The sequence below is a fragment of the Mesoplodon bidens genome (genome assembly GCF_964165515.1).
Source record: "Mesoplodon bidens genome assembly, chromosome: 9".
Taxonomy (NCBI): domain Eukaryota; kingdom Metazoa; phylum Chordata; class Mammalia; order Artiodactyla; family Ziphiidae; genus Mesoplodon; species Mesoplodon bidens.
Genome location: NC_138166.1, coordinates 101595359 through 101613270, shown reverse-complemented (window position 1 = coordinate 101613270; position 17912 = coordinate 101595359). Strand labels below are relative to the sequence as shown.

The window sequence follows — 17912 nt, the reverse complement described above, 5'->3', positions numbered from 1 at the left end:
CTAGTCCAATCAAGCACCAACGGGAGAACCACACCGCCCCCTGTTGGCTCCAGTGGGGAGAGCAAGGAGAGCGTCCACCTCTACCCCAAGGGAACAAGGGGCCGTGCTCCTCTCCCCTGAGCATAACCTACCCTTCCATCCCCCTTCCTGGCAGAAGAAGGCAGTGTTCCGATTACCTGTCTGGCTGGTGTGGGGGTGCTGAGCAGGGAGCTGGTCTTCCAGAAGCCTGCCTGGTAGAAGCAGGTGGTGCTCTAATTCTCCCTAAGGTAGTGTCTTGTCAGTGGCGTGCTGAGCCTCCAGCCACACCTGGCAGCAACAAGGCTTAACGAGGGGGTGCAAGGTGAGGCTAGTCACTATGCCATGTACCCAATGGCCCTCATATCCATGGGGGTCCGGGGAGAGCTGAACCTCCACCCTCAATGGCAGCAGGTTGTGCAAAGCAGGAGTTGATACTCTGCTTACCCCATCTCCTGACCCTGGCGTCAGGGAGGCCCACAGCTACTGAAGCCCATGCACCTAGAGTCCATGCTCCACAAAAAGAGAAGCCACCGCAATGAGAAGTCCGCACACTGCAACCAAGAGCTGGGGAGCTGAACTCAGAGACAACAACGTCATGCATGCAAGTCAGCGCCGCATTTCCCCAACGGGGCTGCTGAATGTCCCCTCCACCATCTACAGCGTGGCAGTGCCCACGCTCCACGGTTGCCAGGGTGGAGTCGGCAGGTCCAGCAGGAAGCAAACACACCCACCCACCTGGCCCTTGTGCTGCATCTCAACAGAGGTCGGCCTAACAAAGAAGCTTAAACAGGACCCAGAGTTTCATAATGTCCAAAATGCCCAGGATACAATCAAAAATCTTTTGTCTTACGAAGAACCAGGGAGATCTCAAACTGAATAGGAAAAGCCAATCGACAGATGTCAATACCAAGATGAATCAGAGGTCAGAATGATCTCAGACGTTAAAGCAGCCATCATAAAAATGCTCAGAAACAGAAAAAGGGGAAATCTCAGCAAAGAGATAGAAGTTATAAAAAAGAACCAAATGGAAATTATAGAACTAAAAATAATCTAATAAAACACTCGCTAGATGGGCTTAATATTAAGTAGAATAGTGGTAACAGAATCCACCTACTCTGAGCAATGGAGAAAAGAGACTAAAAAAAAAAAATGAAGAGAGTCTCAGGGACCCGTGAGCTAACAACAAAAGAGCTAATATTCATATTATTGGAGTCTCAGAAGGATAGGAGAGTGAGGAATGAAAAAGTACTCTAAAAAATAATAGTAGAAAAGTTCACAAATTTGGTGAAAGATGGACATCTACAGCTTCAAGAGGCTGAGGAAACTCCCAAGTAGGATACACCAAAGAAACCCAGGCCACATCATAATTAAGCTTCCGAAAACTCCAGACAAAAGAAAACTCTTGAAAGCTGCAGACAGAAAGGAGGCAGTACTCACAGAGGAAAGATCTGAATGACTGTGGATTTCTCGTCTGAATCATGGAGAACAGAAGGAAGTGGGAAAACATTTTCGAGTGCTGAACAGAAAGAACTATCATCAGCAAAGTCTAAGTCAGCAAAAATATCCTTCGGGAATCATGAGAAAAATAAAGATACGTTCAGATGAAGAAACACTAAGAATTTGTGACTAGCAAACCCACCCTCAAAGAATCGAAAAAGAAAGTTCTGTAAACAAAAAAGGAAAATCATAGCAGATGAAGGGTTGCAACCTCAGAAAAGAAAAAACATCCAAAAGGGTAAAAAATATAATAGCCTGTGCTCATGAGTTTCTTAAGTCTCATTCAGTGATTGGAGCAAACACTAAAACACCATCTGATGTGGTGCTCCATGTACACAGAGGAAATGCTAAAGATAATCATATCTTAAAATTGAGGATGCTAATGGACTTTGCTTTTTATGCTTTACTGCAAGTGGCAAAACATTGATTCAAGGAGACCTCAGTGAGTTACATATGTATCATGTTGTTAATGCCTAGAGCAACCACGAATAGAGCTACACAAAGCAATACATTAAAAGAATACTGGGGGCTTCCCTGGTGGCGCAGTGGTTGAGAGTCCGCCTGCCGATGCAGGGGACACGGGTTCGTGCCCCAGTCCGGGAAGATCCCACATGCCGCGGAGCGGCTGGACCCGTGAGCCATGGCCGCTGAGCCTGCGCGTCCGGAGCCTGTGCTCCGCAACGGGAGAGGCCACAACAGTGAGAGGCCCGCATACCGCAAAAAAAAAAAAAAAAAGAATACTGGAAGTAAATCAAGATGGGATTCTGAAACATGTTCAGGCAACTCACAATAAGGTAAGAAAAGAGAACAGAAGAATGAGAAATGGAAGAAGCAAACAAAAAAATAATAAAATGGCTGACTTAAACCTTAACATATGAATAATTATATTAAATGCAAATGATCTAAATATATCAGTTAAAGACATAGATTGTCAGAGTGCATTAAAAAATATGTTCTAGGGATTCCCTGGTGGCACAGTGGTTGAGAGTCCGGCTACTGATGCAGGGGACACGGGTTCATGCCCCGGTCCGGGAAGATCCCGCATGCCGCAGAGCAGCTGGGCCCATGAGCCATGGCCGCTCACCCTGCGCGTCTGGAGCCTGTGCTTCGCAACGGGAGAGGCCTCAGCAGTGAGAGGCCCGCGTACCACACACACACACAAAAATGTTCTAACAATATGCTGTCTACAAGAAACTCCCCTCATTGTGATGTAGGTGGATTGAAAGTAAAAGGATAGAAAAAGATATATCTTGCAAATAATTTAAAAAGCAGGACTAACTACATTAATATCAGATAAAATAGACTTTAGAACAAAGAAAATTACTAGAGACAAAGAGAGACAGTACATACTGATAAAAGATCAGTCTACCAGTAATATATGATGATCCTAAATAGAAACATAACAAAAAACAGTCTCAAAATACATGAAACAAAAACGCATAGGGTTGAAAGGAGAAACAGACAAACCCATGATTATAATTGGGCTCTTCAACACCCACTCTTAGCAGTTGTCAGAACTACTAGCCAGAAACTCAGCAAGGATACAGAAGACTTGAACAATGCAATCAACCAACCGGATCTGACTGAGATTACATATATATAAAACACTTCACCTAACAATACTGGAATACACATTTTTTTCAAGTATCCATGGAGCATTCACCAAGATAGGCCATATCCTGGATCATAAAACAAACCTCAAAAAAACCCTAAAAGAATCGAAATCATAGCGTATATTTTGTGACTACAGTGGAATCAAACTGGATGTCAATTATAGAAAGACAGAAAATTATTCAAAACACTTGGAAATTAAACAATCTATTTCCAAATAATCCAAGAAGAAAGTCTCAAAGGGAATATAAAAATACATAGAATGGAATGAAAATGAAAATGCAACATATTAAAATATGTGGGATGCAGGTAAAGCAATATTATTAAGATATCAATTCTCCCCGGACTGATCTATAGACTCAATGCAATTCCATTCAAAATACCAGCAGGCTTTTTTGTAGAAATTGACAAGCTGTTTCTAAAATATATATGGACAAGCAAAAGACCTAGAGTAACCAAAACAATTTCTAAAAAGAATGAGAATAGAGTTCAGAAACAGATCCAACAAAAATGGCCAATTGATTTTTTAAAAATAAATTTATTTATTTTATTTATTTTTGGCTGCATTGGGTCTTCTTTGCTGTGCGTGGGGCTTTCTCTAGTTGGGGCGAGCGGGGGCTACTCTTGGTTGCAGTGTGCGGACTTCTCATTGCGGTGGCTTCTCTTTTTGTGGAGCATGGACTCTAGGCGCATGGGCTTCAGTAGCTGTGGCATGCAGGTGCAGTAGTTGTGGCTCACGGGCTCTAGAGTGCAGGCGCAGTAGTTTTGGCGCATGGCTTAGTTGCTCCGCAGCATGTGGGATCTTCCCGGACCAGGGTTTGAACATATGTCCCCTGCATTGGCAGGCTGATTCTTAACCAGTGCGCCACCAGGGAAGCCCTGGCCAATTGATTTTTGATAAAGGGACCAAGATGGGAAAAGGAAAGTTTTTCAACAAATGGTGTTGGATCCATATGGAAAAATGAACTATGATGCTTACCTTATAGCATCACAGAAATTAATTCAAAACGGAGTTAATGTAAAACCTAAAACTTTAACATTTCTAAAAAAAAAAAAACGATAGAAGGAAATATTTGTGAACTTGAGGTAGGCAAAGATTTCTTAGATAAAACATAAAAAACATAAACCACACAAGAAAATGTGATAAATTGACCATCGAAATTTAAAATCTTGCTTCTTGAATGAAGCCACTCAGAGGAGAATGAAGATGCCCAGCATGGTGACTCTAGTCAGCACACTGTATTATATACTTGCAAGTTGCTAAGAGAGTATACCTTAAGTTATCTCTTGAAGTACTGAGATAACTTTTATCCTTTCCAAAGAAAATGCAATGAATAATAATGGTGAATTATGTGATTATAAATCATCTTGTTTTCAACTGTAGAAATTAGAAAACATTCTCCTTTTGGAATATAAGAATAAATTGTATATTAACAGTAAAAAAAGAAAAAAAAGAAAAAAGTTATCATCACAAGAAAAAAAATGGTAACTGTGTGATAATGTATGTTAATTAAATTTACTGTGGTAACCATTTTGCAATATATACATATATAAAAATCATTGTGTTGTACACCTAAAACGAATACAATGATATATATCAATTATATCTCAATTAAAAAAACGAGAGAATGAAAAGACAAGGCACAGACTTGTGCAAAATATTTGCAACACACAAATCAAAGGATTTGATACCAGAATATATTTTAAAAGTCTTAGAAATCAGAAGACAAACATCCCAATTTAAAAAGCGACAGAAGACTTGGAGAGACACTTTACAAAAGGAGATGTATGTGTGGCCATTAAGCACATGAAAAGGTGTTCAAAATCCTTATTTGTGGGGAAATGCAAATTAAGGCCACAACGATACCACTACTCACCCATTAGAATGGTTAAAATCTAAAAATCTGACCATGTCAAGTGTTGGCCAAACCTGGAGAAAATGGAATTCTCATCCACTGCGGAAGGAAATATAAAATGGCACCCTTCCTTTGGAAACCGGTTTGTCATTTTCTTTAAAGTTAAGCATACAGCTACCATATGACCCATCCATCCCATACCTAGGTATTCACCTGAGAGAAACAAAATATGTTTATACAAAGACTTACATGTTAATATCCATAGTGGCATAGCAATTCATTCCAGAATAGCTACAAATATATTAAAAATACATACTATGGGTCTTCCCTGGTGGTGCAGTGGTTAAGAATCCACCTGCCAATGCAGGGGACCCGGGTTCAAGTCCTGGTCCGGGAAGATCCCACATGCTGCAGAGCAACTAAGCCCATGTGCCACAACTACTGAGCCTGCACTCTAGAGCCCGTGAGCCACAACTACGGCAGCCCACGTGCCACAACTACTGAAGCCCGCGTGCCTAGAGCTCGTGCTCCGCAACAAGAGAAGCCACCGCAATGAGAAGCCCGCACACCACAACGAAGAGTAGCCCCACTCACCACAACTAGAGAAAGCCGAAGCATAGCAACAAGCAACAAAGACCCAACGCAGCCTAAATAAATAAATTTATTTTTAAAAATACATACTGTATTTTTCTTAAAGAAAATACATAAAGGAAATGAGGAAGATATCTAGGGAGGAGGAAGAATTGGGGTGAAGTTTTTACTGTACCTATTAAAATTTATTTCTTTGAAACACAGAAAGCTATCTGAAACAGATACAGCAAACTACATAAAAATTGTTAAATTTAGGTGGTAAATACATTCAAGCCTGTTTTATTATTTTCTCTCTCTGTTTGTGTGTGTGTGTGTATGGATATATATGAATATATATGAGAAATACTTCATAATTTAAAATTGAATTGCTCTAAAAAAGGACATTCTCTCACTCTTCCCAATTATTAAATTTATGGTATATTTTCCCCTTAAAATGGCTAACAGAGGAAATCAAAATACTTACCTAATTTTAAAAATGACTTCTGTTCTCTAGTTTCATCTTCATTAGGCCTTTTGACTCTTACATAAGGTCTTGGTATTTGCACTGAGCCATGTTTAGTTTGCAATTTCTTCCCAAGGGACCAAATTAATGGATTTCCTTTCTCCTGGATCTTCTTCTCCTGGTTCTTCACATGATTATGGTGAAAATAAATAGTAAAGATGGCTGTCCAGATCCCAAGTGTCAAGGATCCACAGAGTAGACACTGAATTATAACATTTCTCATTGTAAACCTAGCAGTTTTGAAGGTCCATTTTAACATTTCCTAAACCAGAAGGATTTAAGAGAAACTGTATTAGCTATTTTGATGGTTTAGAGATCATCGACTTGGCTTAAATTCAATTTACAGTGTGTTAAAAACAGGATTATTTTGATATCAGCGCTTATCATATACTTTGATATGAGAAAGTGTATCCTTTAAAAAACTCTTAAAACTGATATTCAGAAGATTTCTTAACATGAAAATGTATAACGTGCTTATAAAACATACACTATCATTTAAAGTCATTGACCCAGGCTCCTGAGATAAAACTAAAGCAATGTGAAAGAAGGGTTTCTCATCCCTTCCACCTTCTCGATGCATCTAGGAGTGATGGCATAGGTCTCTCTTTTAAAAAGCTGATTTGACACTAATCAGACTGTTAGAAATGTAAAAACGTGCCCTATCCCATGGTGGAAAGAAAGTGGGCGGTGAGAAGCGCAGACTCCCCTGATGGGACTGTGAAATGGTGCAGCCACTTTGCAATCTCTGCAGGTTGAGTCTATACATAGGGAATGTGGAAGTAGTTCCATCCCTAGAAATATACCCCGAAGAGACTCTCGCCAGGAGACATGTACAAGGACATTTACTGGAGTCATGTTTGTGGTAGAAATTAGATACAACTCTAGTTTCCCTCAACAGGAGAACTGATAAACTGAGGCTATTCATTTAGCGTTGGAAATGAACCTACTGGAGCAACATGGATTAATATCGTAAAATCTAAAAAACATAATGTTGCACAAAAAACAAGTAGGGTATGATATTACCTTTATACATTTGGAAAACACGAAAAGCAGTGCAATTGTTTATGTGTACGCTTGAGGGTAGCAAACGTTAGGGGAAAATACCATGCGTGTGCACGGTCTACACAAATATAGGAAAAATACCAGATAGTGATCACCTCTGTGTGGGAGGGCGTCAGGAGGAGGATAAAGAGCTCAGACTGTGTCCTTAATGCTTTTTATTTTGGTCGTGGGTTGTGGGATCTTAGTTCCCCGACCAGGGACTGAACCTGGGCCTTCGGCAGTGGAAGTGAGGGGTAGTAACCACTGGACAGCCAGGGAATTCCCCTTAATGCTTACTTTTTAAAAGTTCTGAAGCAAATATGGCAAAATGAGGAGGTTTGATAAAGCTTGATGATGTGCACATAGAGCGTATAGAGTGCTCCTGATATTTTTCTCTGTATTTCTCCTATGTTTGAAATATTTCATAATTTATCAAAAAAGAAAGTCTTGAGAGGCTTCCTTTAAAGCTGATAGATGGAATACGTGTGTCTGTGTCCTCTCCCCGCTGACTCAACTGTGAACAAAAATAAAGCTGAAAACTCTCCTGGGAAAAGAGTGGTAGAGAGAAAAATGCATGGCGATTTCAGTGCAGGTTTGGAAGACACACTACTGGCCGTGTGACCGTGACTTGGAAGGACAGAGGGAGTCACAACTCCAGGTAGGCGGAGCGAGGACTCTGAGACAGATACGCGTCTAGCAGACCCCAGGGCAGCTCAGGGTTTGGAGGCCCAGGCTTGTCAGGGGGCACGAGGGGAGGCTTTGGAAAAGGCCACATGCTTCCATGCAGAACAGTCGGCTCTGGACACCCCTCCCTGCACAGAAAAGTCAGACAAGAGCCTGGCAATTTCTTCTCTGGAGAAATGGGATTGTAGAGGCTCAGCCTCCACAGAAGGAAGCTTGAGGCTGAGGTCAAGGGAGTCACCTGGCTCTCTTTCCCGCCTCACGCACAGGATCCCAGCAGCCAGGCTGCTCAACGTGAGGTAGGAGAGGGGAGAATTACTCTGTGATGAGAAGACAGGCCCCAGAGAAAAGCCCCACACACAGTGAAGCATACGGTGTGCCCAACACAGCAGCCGACTCTCCACGTGTCACCGTGAAGACAGGACACCTGTGGGAGGGGGGTGAGCCCAACACCCAGAGGTTCCTGACAGCGTGTTAGAGTCTCACTTTTCCGTTGGAATGGAATGCTGTTATGGACTGAATTGTGTCCCCCTAAACTCATATGTTGAAGTCCTAACTCCCAAAGTGACGGTATTTGGAGATGGGGTCTATAGCAATGAAGTTTAAATGAGGCCATTAGGGTGGGCCCTGATCCAATAGGATTGGTGTCCTTATAAGAAAAGGAAGAAACACCAAGGGTGCAGGCACAGAGGAAAGGCCGTTTGAGGACACAGTGAGAAGGTGGCCGTCTGCAAGCCAAAGAGAGACGCTTCAAAAGACACCAACCCTGCTGACACCTTGACCTCGTACTTCTGGGTTCCAGAATTGTGAGAAAATAAACGTCTATCTTTTAAGCCACCCAGTCTAAGGGACTTTGTTGTGGTTGCCCTAGTAAACTAGTACAGATGCCAAGGACTGGCTGAGGTGCTTGAGGGAAGCCTTCAGAAAGAAAGAAAATACAAATTGAACCAGAAAAGGGGAACAGTAGATGAGAGCTTTCAAAACATCAAAACACTGATTTTGGTTGTTCAGAGACAGCTAAGAAAACATTACATTTATGAAACCAGAGAAGCAGGCTTGAAAAAGGAACACTTAGAGAACAAAAAGAGGCTGCTGAAACTTAAAGCATGATCGCTAAAATTAAAAATCATCAGAAGGTTGGAAAATAGCATGAAAGGCATACTCTGGAAATCACAAATAAATGAAAGAGAGAGGAAAAAAATGAGAGATGTGATATTTCATTCTAGGAAGTATCAATATAACATCCAACTAGTGCAAAGGATTCCAAAAGGTGATCAGAGAAAAGAGGAGAAAAGCATCAAATAAATAATACAAACATTTCCCCCAGAAGTAAAAGGGCCCATAGAATGGCCAATGCGATCGATGTAAAAAGATCCTAAAAGCTTCCAGAGGCAGGAGAAACAGCTGACATATACGAGAAGGAGAAGCAGAATGAGATCAAATTTCTCAACAGCACCGTTGGGTTCTGAAAAACTGTAGAGAGATGGCTTCAAAATTCTGTTCAATGATATTCCAGCTAGATTTCTATATCTAGTCAACATTTAATAAAGCTTGAGAGTAGAATAAAGGTGTTTTCAAAAACAAATTACACTCCTTGTCTTCCTTTTTGGGAAACTATGTGTGGATTGTAAGCGCCAACAAGACAAAGAATAAACAAAGACTACAAGGACCCAGGGTCGTGGATTCAACCCAGGAGAGAGGCAGAGCCGTCTCGGAGGGCAGGTGTGAAGTGGCTTAGGGTGCAACCAGCAGAGACTGGAACAGAAGCTGGTGTTGAGCTCCGGGCGCTGCACCCCTGCCCCACAAAGGAGATGGGTCCAAAGGATATCAGATTTGATGAATGATTTGGGGGTGGGGAAGCGCAGGTGGATGATCTATATGATGGTAAAAACTAAGGAACGATATTGACAGAGTGATGAAGACGTAACCACTGATAACTGTATTAACCCCCCCCCCAAAATCTCATAGATTTATTGGAAAATAAGCTAAAAAAAATAGAAGCCATGTAAGAAAAATGAGGTTGGTGTATAATATAGATAAACCAAGAAATAGAAGTCTGAGAATATTATTTAAAATGTGAAGGTAACCATCATAAGAAACCGATGAAAGAGTCTCTTGCTTTTAGGGAGTTGAACTGGGGTGGGGGTCAGTGTGGGAATGGGGAAGGGTCTGCTGACTTTCTTTTAAGATTTTGTTTTCAGTTGATTTTTTATACGTATGTATGACTTTGATAAACGTTTTTAAAGCAAAGAGTTTTAAAAAGATTGAAAATGAAAATAAAATGTGAAAATAAATCAAATAGCATTAACACTGGCAAACACGTGAACATAGATGCTCCCATCCCTGTCCCTTGAAGCCCCCTGATGTCCTGACTCCTGGGAAAAGTAATCAGTGAAATGAGCCTCATGCTCTCCAGGTCCCTCCTGGGTCCAGGTCCCTCTGGCATGGATTTTCCTTCTCATGCTCCAATTCTTCCCAAGTGACTTCCTGGCACTCGAACATTTAGCATTATCTCCCATTTTTATCCTTTCTCGGACTCGAGGGAAGAATTTGGCTTCTACAGTTTTGACCTTGGCCCTTCCCTAGGAACGAGCCTGCATATCCACTGTGGCTCTTACTGCTCTTATTCATGTAGGAAACCCATACTGCTCCACAAAACCCAGTGCCCATAACAGCTCCATGGCCTCAAACCACCAGAAAGAGACCTGAACACACCTGGATACGATGCCTTAGGCAGTGGTGGGCACCTGTTCCCTCTACTGCCAAAGGCTCACAGCCAAGTCCATGCCCCAGAATTACCTTTGGCTGAGGCAAGCTGCTTTGCCCAAGGTTCCCCCTCCCTGAGGGAACTCACGCTTAAAGACTGGTCGACGGGTGGAAGCCTCTTGTCTCACTTTGGGATGATTCTGAAGGCCCCTCCGGCCCAGAGCTGCCCACGGGACTGGCAGGGGCCCCTCAACCACATCACACTCCAACCTCTTCCTCTGCTTGACCCATTTCCCTCACTTTGGAGAGCCAAACCCACGTCAACAAAGTGCTTACGCGCAAATCTCAGAGTCTGTTTTCTGGGGAACTCGAACTACAAGAGTTGGTAGTGGGAGTGGTCCTGGGAAACGGTCTAAAATGGGGTTTAGGGGTTGGGTCACCCCTAGCTGGCTTCCCTGAGGACCCACTGATGGTGGAAAGGCAGCATTCTGATAGCCCCTTAATGAAGCAGTGCCCTCACTAAAACTTTGCTGTGGTGACCTGGGGTGGAATCCTGGCGGAAAGGAGTGTTCTGGTTGGCACATTTGAGAGATGAGGGCAGGGAGTGATCACCACAAATACCACGGAGTCAGAATGGCTATAGTTGAGGCTGTGGATGCAACTGAGAAAATGGAAAGCTGAGGGTTATTCGTCCCCAATTCAAGGCAAAATATCTGAGTCAGAGGGCCTCCTTAGCAGGGTATAAAGACTTATCCCTATAACCAAAGGGCGAGAAAGCAGGGCTTGATGAGGGCAGCTGAGCTGCAGGGAAGGGAAGGTTGATTCTCACCTTGGCTAATGTTCAACCCAGGAGAGGAGGGAGACTGAGCCTCAGGATGGGAGTGTGTGGGTGGAGACACGCTGGAAACCCCAGACCCACCGGACACTCTGGACCCACAGCAATGGCCCCTCCTCTCCACGAAAGGCTAGCTCTCCTCCTCTCCTTGAAAATAACACAGAGGCCCCTGTTTCAAAAGGCAACACCTGCCCTCCCTCAGGGTCACCTCTCAAGTCCGCTCCTGGCCACCAGGTCAGTAACGAGGACCAAGTCACAACATAGCTTGGCCGGGAATGTGTGAGGCCCCCTCAGGGAGGAAAGTGTGTTCCCCGAGAACTGCAGGGCCCGGGCATCACCACCCACTGGAGTCAGGGGCCTGGGCCTGGGCTGAGTCCTGAGGATGCTCGGTAAAGGCAGGGGACATAAAGCTGGATTCGGGAGAGTTTATCAGTATGGGAGCATTCCCCTAGGACATAGGATCTAATGTCCTGACAAAGATCCTGGTTGCACAATAAAGGCTCATTCACTGAATGAATAACACTCTAAAAACGAAATATTTTATTATTCAAAGAAAATGTATCGAATGTGTAAGAGAAGAAGATAAGTTCTAACTAGGGGAAATGGATGGAGTAAAAGAACTGAAAAGAGAATGAAGTTGTTCTAACTTCTATTACCACTGCATCTTCCTATTAGTGTCTAAATTTTGAGAGACTTCTGTTTTGATTTTCTCCAAAACCCAAAAGCAATTAGAAACTAGTGAAAGAAGAAAATAGGTGATGGGAGGCCACCAAGTTTAATATACAAAACATACACATGAATTCATATGATAGAATTATTACTGAAAAGTAAAATATATAAATCCACACTCTAGAAAGATTCTACCATACTAAGAACATTTGGGAAAGAATAGATCCATGTATATGTGTAACTGACTCACTTTGCTGCACACCTGAAACTAACACAACACTGTAAATCAACTCTACTCCGTTATGAAATAAAAATTTTCTTAAAAATTAAAAAAAAAGAAAATTTTCTTGATATGAACACTTATAAAAATATCCCTCCCCCCAAATTTCTTATTTTACTAATATCAGTTGTCTTATATTGCATTTTTTTAAAGCAGAGCTCCCATTAGTTCTCTGGAATATGCACCTCATCTCTCCCCCTCCCGCCCCCAACACCCTCCCCATACTCCCACAAAACGCAGAAAACTTCTCCTACCCAGAGATAGATCCCGCAGCTCTGTGATTGGCTCTTCGACTCTGTATTCTCAGAAGGAAACCATGTTCAATTATTTCCTTCACTAAAACTCATGTCCTAGAAAAATACAGAGTTAAGTTGTAAAAAATATTTCAGTGATGATTTGTATGTATAGCAAACAAAATTTTAAATGCATTCAAAAAAAACCTGAGAGTTAATGAAAAGAATCCAGTAAAGCAAAAAAGAATGCTGCCAATAGTCACTAACACGTGCACATGCACACACTGAGAAACCAAAGCCCTAAAATAAATCTGGATCTACAGTCACTGAGTTTTAAAATGTTCGTTTTTAGAGCCAGGAAAACATGACCATGCTTTAGATAATGTCACAACTAATTTTTCTGCAAATAATCAGTATTTGTAATCCCTTGCTTTCCAAGAACAATCTTAATACTGATCTCCATACAAGATCTATGACTTTCTGATACTACCAAGCGTTTTTTTTTTTTCTATTTCCTTTTTTGAATAAGTAATACATTCTCTTTGTATAAATCCTAAGAAGCACAAAGGGTGTACCTTTGTGGTATACAGTGAGAATTGGCCCTGATTTTCAAGAACTAAAGTTATTACCATGCCCAGTAAGCCTCTAAGATGGCATAACCCAGCCTGAAAAATCTGCTCTTCTTAATCCTAATCCCCAGAGCCAGCATCCCATTCAAGATTCCGTGATTTGATGCACTGCTCCCATTGATTCTAGGTGGAAGGACCGCCCCCCCATCTTTGTTCCCACTTTTCAGCAGACTGAACCCAGCCACCTACCACTAAGACAACCACTGGCTGCTTTCTAGTTGTATTCTCCAAGCTGAGTCATAAGCGGAATTAGGCAGGAGTCTACGCTGAACGATCTGCAAGATGGAATTTCTTCCTGAATGCGTGACTCTGTGGTGCCTGGATTCTAAGCAAATAACTTGACTGTGCTGGGTACCCTGCCCCGCATGGCAGGGCTCAAAACACAGGCGCCCCAGGCTGCCTCACAAAGCCCTATGACATCACACAGCTCCTCACCAGCCCCAGAGGCCCCTGCCCCGGAGCTCCAATCAGCAGGCAGGATCCAGGAATTCCAAAGTTCAAAGGGTCTTTCCAGAAAGTCTTAGAATTCTCTCTCCTCAGCTGAGGAAATAGGAAAAACCTAGCATTGGGCAAGTCAAAATCCTAGCCTTCTCTAGGGCAAGCCTCATTTTTGGCTCTTCTGAAATAAACTTAAGAAAACAAAGAAGTTTTCAGAATACCTCAAGAGACAAAGATGAGCCGAAGAGTTACTGGCTGCCCTTTTATTTCTTACTCTGTATTACTCAACTTTAGATATTAGTACATGAATTCAGCCAAATGCTTGCAAAATTTCTTCTTTCTTAACATGTCTGAGCAGATCCGACCCTCCCCCAATAAAGGAGGCTGACTCAGTGTTTTGCCTGGGACCAGCCATCTGCTGGTATGTGAGAGGGAGTGGGGGCTGCGGTTTTGATACCTCTCCTGGGGCAGATATAACAGCCAATTATAAACCTCCAAGCATAACTTCCAATCTCCTTCAGACAGGCTCTAAGGGAAGGTGCTTTTTTGTCCTTTTATAGTAATATTAAAAGGTAAGCTTTTATTCATAGTAGCCCCCAACTGGAAACAACCCTAATGCCATCAACAGGAGAATGGATAAATTGTGCTTCTACATATAACAGAATGCAAAGCAGCACTGAAATGAGTGAGCCACAGAGCCACACAACAGGATGAATGCCCCAGACGTAACACTGATAGAAGCCAGACACAGCCTATAATCCTAATTCCATGAAGCTCAAGAAGAGGCAAAACTAATCCAGAGTGACAGTGGTCAGAGTGGTGATTACCTTTGGGAGGGGGTGGGAATGCTTGTTTCTGAGAGAGGCCCAGAGTGAGCCTTTTATAGGGTCGGACATGCTGTATCTTCTTGATCTGAGTGAAAGCCTCGCAGAGCCTACATATACAGTCACTGGGCTGTTCACTGAACATGGTGCACTCCACTGTGTGCATGTTATAGCCTCACAGCATGAAGGGAAAAAAAGTGAGTTGGCCCCATTTTTGGACAAATTTATCACAGGAGTTTTGCAAGCATTGCATGGTTGGTTTGTTGTAATAAAGTCAAATCTTTCCTTCTGAGAAAGGTGCCCATACAATAGTTAGAATTTTATTTTATTTTTATTTATTTATTTTTTTCGTGGTGCACGGGCCTCTCACTGTTGTGGCCTTTCCTGTTGCAGAGCACAGGCTCCGGACGCACAGGCTCAGCGGCCATGGCTCACGGGCCCAGCCGCTCCACGGCATGTGGGATCTTCCCGGACCGGGGCACGAACCCGTGTCCCCTGCATCGGCAGGTGGACTCTCAACCACTGTGCCACCAGGGAAGCCCTATTTTTATTTTTTATTAAGATATAATTCACATACCACAAAATTCACCGTTTAAAATATAACAGTTCAGAGGTTTTTTAGTATGTTCACAAAGTTGTGGGACCATCACCACTATCTAATTTCAGAACATTTTCATCAGCTCAAAGAAACCCCATAACACCCAGCAGTCACTCCCATTTCCCCTTCTCTCCATCCTCCATCAGCCACTAATCTACTTTCTGTCTCTGGGAATTTACTTATCCTGGACATTTCATATAAACAGAATCACACAACACGTGGTTCTTGCATCTGGCTTCTTTCACTGAGCATCATGTTTTCAAGGCTCGCCCATACTGCAGCACATGTCAGTACTTCACTCCTTTTGATGCTCAAATAATAATCCATTGTATGAAAATACCACATTTTGTTTATCCAGTCATCAGTTGATAAACATTTGGGTTGTTTCCACTCAGAATGGATCAAAGACCTAAGTGTTAAGAGATAAAACTATAGGACTTCCCTGGTGGTCCAGTGGTTAAGATGTCGTGCTTCCACTGCAGGGGGCACGGGTTCGATCCCTGTCGGGAACTAAGATCCCACATGCCGCATGGTACGGCCAAAAAAAAAAAAAAAGAGAGAGAGATAAAACTATAGAAACTCTTAGAACAGGGTAAAAGCTTCATGACATTGGATTTGGTGATAATTTCTTGGCTATGACACCAAAGTACAGGCAATGAAAGAAAGATAAATCAAACTACCTCAAAATTAAAAACTTATGTACTAAAGGACACAATTAGAGTGAAAATGCAACCCACAGAATGAGAGAAAATATTAAATAAACACCTATAAACCATGCGTCAGGATTGTCCATAGGAGTAGAGAAAGGGGACATATTTCTCCACCAGCTCCTGTTTCTAGTGGGTGAAGGTTTGTTCGCTCCGCCATGATTCTGAGTTGGGTAGGTATTCACAGCACTAAGGGGACAAGGGGGACAAAAGGGACCAAAGATGAGCTCTTCCATGTGCACCAGCACGAATCAGTCGGGCATCATCACAGAACCAGTCACCTCCACAGTGGTGAGGCCAAGAGTATCAGGAATGAGGCGGAAGAGGTGCCCCATACAGGAGGCTGTTAGGAATAAACCGGGAGTAGGTAGAAATGAGCAAGCCAACCCTCACTTTTCTTCTCAAACCTCCAGCCTCCCCTCCATCCTACCCTCATTCTCAGCGGGTGATGGCAGAGAACAGAGAAGCACTCAGATGAGAACTATGGGGTTGGCCAAAAAGTTCATTCAGGTTTTTCCGTAAGACGTTACAGAAAAACCAAAAGAATTTTTTGGCCAACTCAACACCTCATTTTCTTTCCCTACCACCTATTCCACCAACCACCAATATTTGTACATATCCTCTCTGCCTTTTCTCTGTTAGAAAAGGAACAATGTCCCTGCTCTCCCTGGAGGCAAGCCCCCTGTTATGCTCAGAATTCCATCCTCTTGCCTTCTCAAGGGCTGACCTCAGACTTACGTTTGTCTCATCTTCCTACATCACCAGTTTCTCCCTCTCCACTGAATCTTTTAGGTTGTCACCAAAAAGAACACAAATAACAAATGTTGGCAAGGATGTGGAGAAAAGGGGACCTTTATATGCTGTTGGTGGGAAATGCAAAAAGATACATGCACCCCAATGTTCACGGCATCATTTACAACTGTCAAGACATGGAAGCAACCTAAGTGTCCATCAACAGATGAACAGATAAAGAAGATGTGGTATATGGGTGTGTGTACACACACACACACACACACACACACACACAATGGAATATACTCGGCCATAAAAAAGAATGCAATATTGTCATTTGTAGCAACATGGATGGACTTGGAGGGCATTACGCTAAGTGAAACAAGTCATACAGGGAAAGACAAATACTATATGAAATCACTTATATGTGGAATCTAAAAAATACAGCAAACTAGTGAATATAACCAAAAAGAAGCAGACTCACAGATATAGAGAACAAACTAGTGGTTACCAGTGGGGGGCGGGAGGGGCAATATAGGGGTGGGGGAGTGGGAGGTACAAACTATTGGGTGTAATAAGATAGGTTCAAGGATGTATTGTACAACGTGGGTATTAGAGCCAATATTTTGTAATAACTGTAAATGAAGAATAACCTTTAGAAGTGTATAAAATTTTTTTTAAATTTACAGATACCCTTCCTTGACCCTTTGTCCCCTTCCAGCCACTGTTCTCTTGGAAAATCTTGGAAGAGGTCTCCATGGTCACTTTCTCCATCCCTCACATCCACTACTCCCTGCAGTAAAAGTTACATGAAGTCTCCAGGGCTGGCTCTCCTCTCATTCCTGGGCAAGCAGGAAGACTCACAGCCCTTAGCAGTTAAGAGGGGCCACGCTCCTAGTTCTGGTCAGACGGCTGTGGTCCAGGGGATTTAAGAGTAAGTAAGAGGTCCCCCCCACCAGCTCTTTTCCTGAAGAGCGACCTTTGAAGTCTGCTAGATGGCATAGCTACAAGATGAAGGGTGTAGATACCACAAGGTATAGTTACAAGATGCCGGATACACTGGAGGCCTAACTTAAGCAACAAATGAACATTTGTGTTAAGCCCCTGAGACTTCAGGGGTGCTTTGTTATCCCTGCCTAATCTAATAATACTCCTAACTATACACTCTCCAAATCGACCTGCTCAGGCTCCTATCCCTACCACTTCGTTAGATCACTCTCATCCAAGTCACCAGCGAACCCCGGCCACATCCAGTAGTCACTATTATGTTCTCATCTATTGGCCTCTCAGCAGATACCGCAGAGTTGGTCACTTCCTCCTTTTTGAAACAGTCTCTAAACTTGGCTTGCCTGAGTATACTCTCCTTTGGTTCTTCTTTGCTGGAGCTTCTTCTTTTTCTCAGCCTCTAAAATCGGGGCGCTGTGGGGTTCAGTCCTGGATCCTCTATTACCATTTATTTGCACT

General features: G+C 42.8%; 1 protein-coding gene across 5 annotated transcripts in view; it reads right to left on the bottom strand.

Moving 5' to 3' along the window:
• Window positions 1-17912, bottom strand: part of GALNTL5 (polypeptide N-acetylgalactosaminyltransferase like 5) — a 137162-nt gene that overhangs the window by 66936 nt on the left and 52314 nt on the right. For all 5 annotated transcript variants that reach the window (XM_081244077.1, XM_081244073.1, XM_081244076.1 and 2 more), the window contains 2 exons: window positions 12542-12637; window positions 6037-6337 (listed from right to left, as the gene is read on the bottom strand). In XM_081244077.1, the coding sequence (XP_081100203.1) occupies window positions 6037-6334 (298 nt within the window). In that variant the 5' untranslated portion in view covers window positions 6335-6337; window positions 12542-12637. The remainder of the gene's footprint in view (window positions 1-6036; window positions 6338-12541; window positions 12638-17912) is intronic.